The following is an 11,172-nucleotide window of genomic DNA, read 5'->3' on the forward strand; positions in this document are numbered from 1 at the left end:
GGGATTTAGCTCGGTGGTAGAGTGCTTGCCTAGCAAACACAAGGTCCTGGGTTCAATCCTCAGCTCCAAAAAAAAATAAAAATAAAATAAAATAAAATAAACCTGTTAAGAGTCTAAAGACACAGAAAAGGGATCAAGTGAGTAAAAAGGAAAGAAAATTAAAATTGCAATACTGATATTTACAATCTCTTGAACTATAATGGCTCTTTTAACTATGAACTTGATTGGAATAAGAAACACTGAGGGTGTTAATAAGACATGCCATTGAGTATGTCTGTATGATTTCCAAAGAGTGGTTAACCAGATGGAGGAACCCACCCTGAAGATGGGGAATACCATTCCACTGGCTGGGGTCAAGACCTAAACAACAAAGGGGAAAGGAAAAAGCCAGATGAATTCTGACATTCGCTTCCTCTACTTCTTGGTCAGGACCATGAGCCAAGCCCCTCCCACCATGCCTTCCCCCTCCCCCACTGCATGCAAAGTTAAAAGCCAAAATAAACCCTCTACCCTTAAGTTACTTTCTGTCGGGTGTTTAATACAGAGAGTTGGAACCAAGAAGTATGGCTGCCACTGCTCTGACAGCCTGTCCACATAGTTTATGGTCCTTTACAACTGTTTGCGGGAGGGATTTGGAAGACTCTGGATCTGTGAAATAACTCAGCTTCTTAAAATGTGGACCACAACCACAGATGGAAACATGTAACTGAAAGTAGGGACATGAAAATATGACAACAGTAAATATGTGATCACCGAAGATGCATCCAATATCAAACATGTAATGAATCTGGGGTATTTCTAGCAATGCTTACCCAAATTGCATGACAAGACTTCACTGCAACCTTGATTCTGAGCACATGGCATGGACACTTCATACTGTATGTGTCACCATACACCATGCAATACAATAAACTCTTCCTGAAACTCGGCTTCAAGAGCAATGTATGTTATGAGCTGCAGGGGTTTTTTGTACACATATTTTTCCTTAAACAGAAAATAATTCAATTGTGAAACCCAAAACCTTCTAATGTTTTAATCAGCATGTATTAGTTTATCTTTGTATAATGTTAAAGTGTTTGATTTTTAGAGATGCTATTTCAGGTGCTCACGAGTTTTATTTTAGAAATCATTAAATACATTTTGGCTTGGATTGTGGCACAATTTCCAGCAATCTCTGAAAAGACTTTAAGCATGCCTTCTGTGGGCCAGCTGGCTGGTTCAGCAGGTGAGTACACCTGCCATCAAGCGTGATGACTTGAGTCTGATCCTCAGAACCCACACGATGGTAAAAGAAAACCCACCCCACAAGTTGTCCTCTGACCCCCAGGAGCTCCATATGAACCCTGAGGTATGTGAGCTCCATATGAACCCTGAGGTATGTGAGCCCCATATGAACCCTGAGGTATGTGAGCCCCATACGAACCCTGAGGTATGTGAGCCCCATACGAACCCTGAGGTATGTGAGCCCCATACGAACCCTGAGGTATGTGAGCCCCATATGAACCCTGAGGTATGTAAGCCCCATATGAACCCTGAGGTATGTGAGCCCCATACGAACCCTGAGGTATGTGAGCCCCATACGAACCCTGAGGTATGTGAGCTCCATATGAACCCTGAGGTATGTGAGCCCCATATGAACCCTGAGGTATGTGAGCCCCATATGAACCCTGAGGTATGTGAGCCCCATATGAACCCTGAGGTATGTGAGCCCCATACGAACCCTGAGGTATGTGAGCCCCATATGAACCCTGTGGTATGTGAGCCCCATATGAACCCTGCGGTATGTGAGCCCCATATGAACCCTGAGGTATGTGAGCTCCATATGAACCCTGAGGTATGTGCATGCTCAGACAGACAGACAGACAGACAGATAGACACACACACACACACACACACACACACACACACTAAATAAGTACATATAAAAAATACAAAGATATTTTTGTACACTGCTATTTCATGGGAAGCAGCATTCTTAGCATTGTTGATTATAAAATTAAAAAACTGATCCACTCGGAAATATGAAGATGTTCTATGTCCTGCAGGTTCAAATATTAAGTCAAGATTTCTTTTTTCAAGAAGTTTAATTCTTTATGTAAAAATAAACACATCCATATCATTAGTATGCAAACTTGCTTTTGTGCTTAAATGGTAAGGTTATATGAAAACCAAAGAAAAGGTTTTAAATAAATCTAATTTACTTATAAATATTTTATGTCTATGCCTAATTTTACACACACACACACACACACACACACACACACACACACACACATTTTCTATGTATTTGGGCAACAGGAGTCAAAAGTGACAAGCATTTAAGTCCTTGAGTGATGTCCTAGAATGCTATAAATGGAACGTTAACAGGCCATATGGTGGGAGTGCAGAGGACCAGAGAGCCAATAAAAATGCAAAAAGTGAAGTCACAGTTCACAAGGCCTCATACAGAAATAAAGACCCAGCTGGAAACTGGACTAGAGAACATTCATATTACATTCTGGCAAAGAATAAGGCTGTGTTCTGCCTGTGTCCAGACAGTTTGAGTGAAGCTGAACTCAAAAGTAATGGGCTAATTTGTTTAGCAGAGGAAATTTCACTACAGCAGAGTATTGAGCCTGTGGCATGGTTACTACCCATTGCTCTTACCCAGATTAATGACGAGAGAGAGAGAGAGAGAGAGAGAGAGAGAGAGAGAGAGAGAGAGATAGGAAAAATGGGGAAATGTGCAGCTTAGCAAGGATAGGAACATGATAAGCTTAAAGCTGAGACACGGCAGACATAGGCAAAGATTCAGTTATTAAGGAAATTAAGGCTCAGTAGTTAAGAGGATGTACTGCCCTTGCAGAGGATCTTTGCAGTTTAATTCTCAACACCCATATCAGAAGGCTTGCAGTTACATGTAAGTCCAAATTCAAGGGACCCAACACCCTCTTCTGGCCTCCTTGGGTATTTGCACACATGTGCATAAACATACACACATATAATTAAATAAGCTCAAAAACCATTTTTCTTTAAGCAGGGGAAGTTGAGAGATTAAGGCATTAAAGAGAAATCACTCATTTTGTACTAGGACAACAACAACAAAATCCCTTTGGGGCCAAAGAGATGGGTCAGTGGGCAAAGACACTGCCAAGCCTTACAACCCGAGTTCGGCTTCTGGAACCAACTAGTGTAAAGAAGCTCCACACGTGCACCATGGCATGTGTACACCCCACCACATAGACAGACAGACACACACACACACACACACACACACACACACACACACACACACACAAATAAAATAAATTTTAAAATATTTTTAAAAAGAAGCATTCCCGGGGGCTGGAGAGATAGTTCAGTGACTAAGAGCACTGACTACTCTTCCAGAGGACCTGGGTTCAATTCCCAGCACCCACACAGCAGCTAAAAACTTTTTATAAATCCAAGATCTGACACCCTCACACAGGTATGCAGGCAAACACTGATATACATAAAATTTAAAAAATTAAAAAAATTAAAAAAAAAAAAGCAGCATTCCCTTTTAGGACAAGACCCCACTCATTGAAGACTTAGCTTGTAAAATGCAAATTCATTTGAAAAGAGACTGTACTCAGAATGCTGCTGAAGAGGGAGGGTTCTTGCTAGAAAACAAGTGTCTTCCCAGTTTCAACTTCAATGCACACAGAGGCCATGTGGAATAGGGCACCAGACTACATTCTGAACTGGTAGTAAAACCTGGCAGAGTTGTCCAGAGAGTGCTAGTTTCTCAGAATTATAGGGTGATGGAGGCTTGTCCCAAGGTTCCAGAAAACCACTGAAGCCAGGCACCACAGCATCAGATTCCCTGTAAGGAGACCCCTAAGAGGCCACTGCACAAAGTTATAACGGTGAAACCTAAGTTGCAATAGAGACCCCAGGAAGTTGGAGATGTTAGAACCTGGTATAGCTACCAAAAATGCCGCAGGAAGGGAAGAGGCCAGCCTAGGAGAGAGGCGAGGTGTGCTGTAACTGCAGACCACAGGACTGGAAGGGAATGACTACCCAAGGTTGTCGGGATACCTAGGATACCAACCACCAGGAACCCTGGATACCAGACATGTAGCTACTGGACTGGGCATATGTTATGTCCTGTCTGACTTTAGTCTTGCTTTGGCCCTATCTATGCCCTCATTACTACCTTTAGGAGTAGGGATGCTTATTTTATGTTGTTGTAAATGAAAATATATAACTTGCTTTGTTTGTGTTTTAAATTTTATTGGATGAGAGACTCACAGTTAAGAGAGCACCTTGGGTTTCAAAGGAGACCTCAGATTTTTGAACAGTATTGAAACTGTTAAAACTCTGAGGACTTCTCAAGTTGGAATGAATGTACTTTGCATTATGAATCGGCCATAAGCCTATAGAGGATGGAGACTGAATCTTAAGACTAAAGAAATGTGTTCGGGCAAGTTGACAAGGAGGTAGACTTGTGACAGTCAATGCAACTGTCAACTCGACTGAATTAATAAATACCAAGATCATTAATGAAGCACTGCCACGTCCTGCATGGCTTGCGTCCTGACTGGAGAAGTGAAAAGATGAAGAAAGGACACACATACAGACACATGTACAGAAAAGGTGGGGTCGGGTGGGAGTGTACACATTCCGATGGAGTGGTAGCTACTACCTCTGCAATCCAGAACCTCAGTGAGTTCATCTACAGGTAAGAGGAGGAGCTGCCCAGTTTGAGGAGAGGGCTCTGGAGGCAAGCAGTCTCCAGCTGGAAACACGGAAAGAAAGCTGCAGTTGCTAGCTTTTGTACACCCTGATCACTTATCAGTAAACACTCAAACTTTCTGAGCCTCAACCATATGGGGAACAGGTTTGCCAATTTCCAAGGATCGATTTAGAGTCCTTGGCAAGACTGTGTCCATTACAACAATAAACATTCACTAAGGACTTCACTCAATCAGGGCTTCCTCCACTCCCTACAAGACACACATTCAGGTATGTCAGCCAAGGGTATTTCCAGAAACATTTAACTGAGAGAAAAATACCTACCTAAAGCTGGGTAGCACCATCCCATGGACTAGATCAAGGGCTAAATAAAATGAGAAAAAGGACAAAGCCAGATAAACACTGGAATTCCTTTTCTGCTTCCTCAGCACTACAGACCAAGTGGCTCCCACTGCCATGTAATGAGCTGCATTCCTCAACTGGGAGGCAAAATAAACCCATTTGCCTTTAAGTTACTTCTTGCCTAGCATTTAGTCACAGTGACTAGAAAAATAACCAACGCATACACTAAAAAGCAATGATGAATCATAAGCAAAAAACAGCAATCGTGATGTGAAAAAAGAATTCAAAGGACTGGAGAGATGGTTCAGTGGTTAAGAGTACACAAGTTCAATTCCCAGGACCCACATCCAACAGCTCATAATGGCCTATAAAACTCCAACTACAGGGGATCTAATGCCTTTGGCCTCTGCAGGTACCTGTGCACATACATGGCATACACACAGAGAAAGATACTCACATAAATAAAACTAAGTTTAATATAAGAAATTCAAGGATGTCTCATTATAGCACTTCTGTGGGGTTTTATTTTTGTTTGGGTTTGTGTTTTGTTTTTGAGACATATAGCCCTGGGTAGCCTAGAACTACCAGGCTAGCCTAGAGCTCACAGAAATCCACCTTCCTCTGCTTCCAGAGTGCCTTACTAAGTCATTCCTGTATCCAGTAAAGTACACATTTTGTCTGATGTAACAAGTAATGGCCACTGCAGATTCAAAATGATGACATCTAGTAGTACACTGTCATATAGCCACCAAATAAAAACCACAATTCCACTTCATATCTCCTACTCTAAAACCTACAGTTTCCCCCTTTAAAAACTGTATAATATCATTTACATAAGTAAATGTTCCAAAATGAAAGACTAATAAGTGAATTGAAACTGCCTATTACATACGTAAACTAGAAAGATGACACTTTATGTAAATTAGTATGTATTGTAATTAATGCACACTGTAACAAATCCTTATTTGTAGCGATTTAAAATCACAAATGTAATTTTAAACTATTGGTATTGTTTGTGCTATTATCATCATGAGAGTTGACTGGCACTCTAAAATATTTTATAAACATGCTTTATAAACATATAAAAATGTATCAAAAATGTATAAACTACTTAATAAAAGGGAACATGCTAAAGTATCCTCAAGCAAATATATTAATTTCACATAATACTAATTATGTAAGTAAAGGCAAAAAAATTTAAAATAAATTTTAAAAAAGGCATTAAGAGAAAACACTTTTGCATTAATCCAAGACCTTAGACCTACCTCAGCCTCTATATTCAGCCAACCACAAATCTCTAATACTTAGCTCAATTTCATTTCTCCACTAATTTCTCTTCTACCCTAGTACTCCTACTATAGCCTATGTCAATATTCTGTGCTGTAGCCTCTCCAACCTTGGTTGTCCTCCTGTACTAAAGTAATTAGTTTTATTTTTCAAACTCAAAATGATGGTGTTCCTTTGCTTCAGTGACTTCCCATGGGCTACTCAGGATGCAGACCACAACAGACCCTTGGATTCAACCTAGAGATGCAAACTTAACTACTGGCAGGCTGGGTATTGATTTATTATATTACTTACGTGACCCCTTAAGTGAGTGACATAAAATACAGAGCACAAGCAGGTCAAGAGGGAGCCAGAGGGAGCCAGTGGGACCGTCAGCCATCTGAAAACACACACTCGAGTGTTGCTTGCTCTAGCCTCAGATTCTTGGTGGAAAAATCAGAAATGCAGACTTTCACATGAATCCCCCACTTTGGGCACACTAATAACTAACCCAGCTCCTATGACTAGGGGATAGGCAGGAATTGTAAGGCCACATCTGCCCGTCTATTCTCCTCACCTGCCACACAATTACTCTGTCTACCACATCAGTCACTGGACATTTCTTGCTTCCTTGAGGACGCCAAGCTTTTTCCACAGGACTCAGTCCTCTCATCACTACACTTCATTCAGCTGTCTCTGACTCGGTCTCACAGCCCTTCTCTCTCAATGAAACCGTCCTAGTGTCATTGCTCCCCACCTCCACTCCAAATGCTGGACAGTCACTCCCTACAAATTCTGACTGCTCTGAGCACAACTTTCTAACTCCCCAAACCAAAGTCACCTATCCAACGTTCACTAACCTCTCCATACGGGAGGCTCTAGATGGGCAGTCTGAACAGTATTTATTGTTAACTAATAATTTAGTTGTAAAATGTTCCTTCTGATAGTATGATTATGCTGTACTCTTAAAATATTTATCAAACTGTACCTAGCTTTTCAGAAACATAAAATGCTTAAAGCAGAGTCAGAATTAGAGTATTCCAATTCTAACAAGTGATGATAACCTAAGAATTATTGATAATTGGCTGAATGCTGTGAACTACATTGAGGACTCTGCATGTGTTATCTCATTCAGTACAACCTGTAAAATAGATGTCACTGTCATACAGAGGAAAACAACTGGAACTGATTAAAAATTAGCTCCAAAAAAAATCACACATTTTAGTCACTGAAAAAACTGTAAAATGAGTAACTACTAAACTTAATCCCTACTTATATTAACTAATGCATTGATAAAGAAACACTAACCCAACAAGTAGCTCTCAAACACCATTAATAGGAAATATGGCCTTGATTTGCCTCCAATTACCCAGTAAAGTGAGGTTACACACACACACACACACACACACACACACACACACACACTTGCCTTCTATGATATTACAAACACACAACATAAGTATGATCAGTTACAAATAATTCTATAAAATATTATCTTTCTGAATTATTCTTAATCAAGTTCATATTTGCACATTAATTTGCTGTCATTTTAAATGTATATACTTGCTCAAGGTAAAATTATTCTTAATAGACTGTTTTCAGATGAGAGGCAGCAACAACAAATTCCTCAACAAAGAGAAATACAAACTGTTAATGCTGTGGAAAGAGAGAGCCTCCAGAAGTCTTTCACCTCTTGAACTCTAGATACAGGGATTCTAATTGACTCAGGAGCCAAGCAAACGCAGCAACACATCTGTGTCATCGCTGCCTTCCTTGACTCTTCCTCTCCCAAACTAAAATCAGCTCCCTAACCATCCCTTCCTTAGCTTTCAGAACTGCTTCTCACGCCAAACTCAGAAGCCAGGTGCTCTCAAAAATAACAAATATACATCTATTCATGAGCTATGAAGTTGAAGGAGTGTTATTTATGACATAGACCTTTTAAAATTGTGCAGTAAAATGTACACATCTCCCTTGTCATTCAAATTTGTATTTTAACTTCAACTAATTGAGAATTTTTCTTAACTCTCTAGATAGAAATTCACTACACTGAAAATCAGCACTTTCTAAAAACTTTTTTACCCATACAAAATATAAAGGAAGCTACTTATTAGCACCTGACACTTGATCATACAGCTGACTGGCAGTAGTGCATCACTGCCATCACAGAAATCTGATGCCAGCCTTCAATACATTTCCCCTAAATGCTCATGGCTTATATACATACCATGGGAAGTAAGGTTGTACAGAAAAAAATTGCTTTATTTTTTTCAGCAGATACTTCCCAGACCCAGTAAGATTTTTCTCAGTTACAAAAGCAAAGGAAAAAAGTAAAGAAAAAAAATCTAAAAGCATCAAAGTTAAAATACCAAAACAAATCCCAAATTATAGGAAAATGGCATGAAACTATATTAGAAGTGCTTGTAAGTCAAGCCGAGTCAGTGAACCACCAAGCAAGCGATTATTAACTGCGCTGGCAAACGGAGAACGCTCTCAGTACAATACTGTGTCGTCCCAAACCTCTAACTCGGGCTCACATTTGAACCTAGGCTTTTCAAAATCCTCACGCTTCGGTTAAAACACCACCAGTTTCCTACAGGTCTCATCTCAAACCCCTAATTCTCCCTCACATATCCGACGATCAGCTTAGGAAAGAAGAGACACGTTTGGAAAAAGTGGATTGCCTCCCAAGTCTCCTTTTCGGTAAAGACACAAAAATGACTTTAAGGCTACCAGCAGAGCCTCCATTTCACCCCGACTACACCCCGCAAGAGCTCGGTTCAGATTAACTAGCCAAATTACAGTAGTTCGAGACACCCACGCCCCCACGTCTTACATGAAAACCAAAAGATCAGCGCACAGGCCGGGCACCGGGACTAGATGGGTGAGCAAAATCTAAGGGCTGTCAAGATTCGGTGGCTTCAGAGTGGCAGGGCTCTTCCTAGACTGAAGGCGGGCAACGCGTCCTCAAGGCGCGCCATCTGAATCCCCATGTCTCCACTCCAGCTGCCCACAGCAGACGAGGGTGAAAACTGAGGAACGCTAGTCCTTCCAGCCTATGGGTCTACTCTGCTAGCTGTGAGGCAGCAACGCCTAACACTGACATTTGACTACAGAAGAAAAAAAGCAAGCAAGCAAGCAGTGAACTGCCCCTTGCTCTACCAAGAGCGAGAGCCTAAATTTGAGAGTTACCGGAATTTGAGAAACAAACGAACCTGTGTCTGTGTCCGTCGGGTCCATGGATCAGGAAGACTCCGGGGTTTTTAGCCCCTTTGCCGGCATCTACGTGAGGAATTAACACATCTTCTAAGCCCAGATCAAAGCGTTTGTGTTTTGAAGAGTCTGGAAGGAAGAAGAATGCCCCAAAACACAGGGTGATGAAGGCACTAAGAATAAGGAGAAGGATAAACTTCTCGGAGAGTCTCAAGGTAGCCCTGTGGTGTGGGAAGGAGGGCGGCCCCAGGTTCAGAGGTGGTATCCTACGACCAGACAGGGGCAGCAGCGCTGGGGTAGTCATCGTTTAGGCTCTTGGACGGAATACTTTATAAAGTTCTCATCTTATATCAAACGTACAGCACATCGAACCGGTTTTTTGGCCAAAAAAAAAAAAAAAAAAAGGATAAACTCAATTTCACTCCTCTCAAAGGATTGTTGTGCTTTTTTTACGAGGCCGCCTCTTTCACGCTCTCCGATTACATCCAGAAGCCCGGGTGACCTCCCGAGCGATCGCTGGTTTCTGTCCGGTAAGATCTTCTCGCCATTTGGCTCTCAGGGCCTCACCCGGGTGATCGCGAGTCTCCTCTTCATTCCGGGGAGTGGATCGGGCGGGCCACACTGCAGAGAAGCTGCAAGGTGGCTTCTGCCATGCCCGCGCCCCGGCGCGATGCTCAGGGGCGGCCGGCGCGACGCTGACTTGCAGCAGGTCGGTCCACGTGAGCTCGTCCCGAGCCTCGGCTCCACCGCTCCTCGACCTCCGCGGTCCCCGAGCAGCGGCGCCCGGCGTGGCAGCGGCGAACCTCCGCCGGGGCCGAGAGGGCGACGGCGTCCCGAACACCTCAGCGCCCGCGCCGCCGCGCGCTCTGTCAGGAGCGGAACTTCCTCCTCTGCCGAGAGGCCGCCCCCGCCCGGCTCCTCCTCCTCCTCCTCCTCCTTCTCCTCCTTCTCCTCCTTCTCCTCCTCCTCAGCGAGCCCCGCCGCCCGCTTCCCGGCCGAGCCCAGCCGCGGAAGCCGAGCCCCTGCGCCTCGGCGGCGTGCGAGGTAACCGGGCCGCGGCCCTCGGACCGACAGCCCGGGGCCGGCGCCGGCTCATTCCTCGCACCGCCTAGGAGAGGCGGGCGGGCAGGCACGCGCCGGCGAGCAGCCGCGCCTCGGACGAGCGCAGGGCGGCTCCGGCACGCTCCGGCTGGGCCCGGCCTCGGGTGGCTCGCACGGCTCTGGCTGGTGGCGGCGGCGGCAGCAGCAGCGCGGGACCGCGGCCCGGGGCTGGATCCCTGGCCTCTGGAGGCCCGAGGAGCGCGGAGCGGCTGCGGGGCCGACACCGGTTGGGTCGAGCGGAGCGGCTGCGGGGGGCGCGGGCCGGCCTGCCGCCCCGACTCGCGAGTGGGCGTCCCCGGGCGGCGGAGTGTGAGGTGCGCGCGCACGCTCCCGGCCGCCGCGCCCCTCCCCCGCCCGCCCGCCCGCCCGCCGGGCCGCTCGGGCCTGGCCGCTGCCGGGAGAACCCCGAGTCCCCGGAAAGCCCGGCGTCCAGACGAGCGGGACCGAGCGCCCCGGGCTGAACAGCGGCGCTGCAGTCCGGGGTTCCTGGAACGGGCGGGTTCCGGGGCCGAGGCTGACGCCCGCCTCGGTCACAGAGACTCGGGCCCGGGG

At 44.9% G+C, this 11,172-nt stretch overlaps 1 protein-coding gene across 1 annotated transcript in view; it reads right to left on the reverse strand.

The window, feature by feature from the left end:
• The window catches only part of Man1a2 (mannosidase alpha class 1A member 2), a 128,856-nt gene extending 117,908 nt beyond the window's left edge, over positions 1–10,948 (reverse strand). Inside the window, exon 1 of the mRNA XM_036190083.1 lies at positions 9,522–10,948. Within this exon, the coding sequence (XP_036045976.1) occupies positions 9,522–9,823 (302 nt within the window). The 5' untranslated portion in view covers positions 9,824–10,948. The remainder of the gene's footprint in view (positions 1–9,521) is intronic.
• Between the last annotated feature and the right edge of the window lie 224 nt (positions 10,949–11,172).

Source organism: Onychomys torridus, chromosome 6 (genome assembly GCF_903995425.1).
Source record: "Onychomys torridus chromosome 6, mOncTor1.1, whole genome shotgun sequence".
Taxonomy (NCBI): domain Eukaryota; kingdom Metazoa; phylum Chordata; class Mammalia; order Rodentia; family Cricetidae; genus Onychomys; species Onychomys torridus.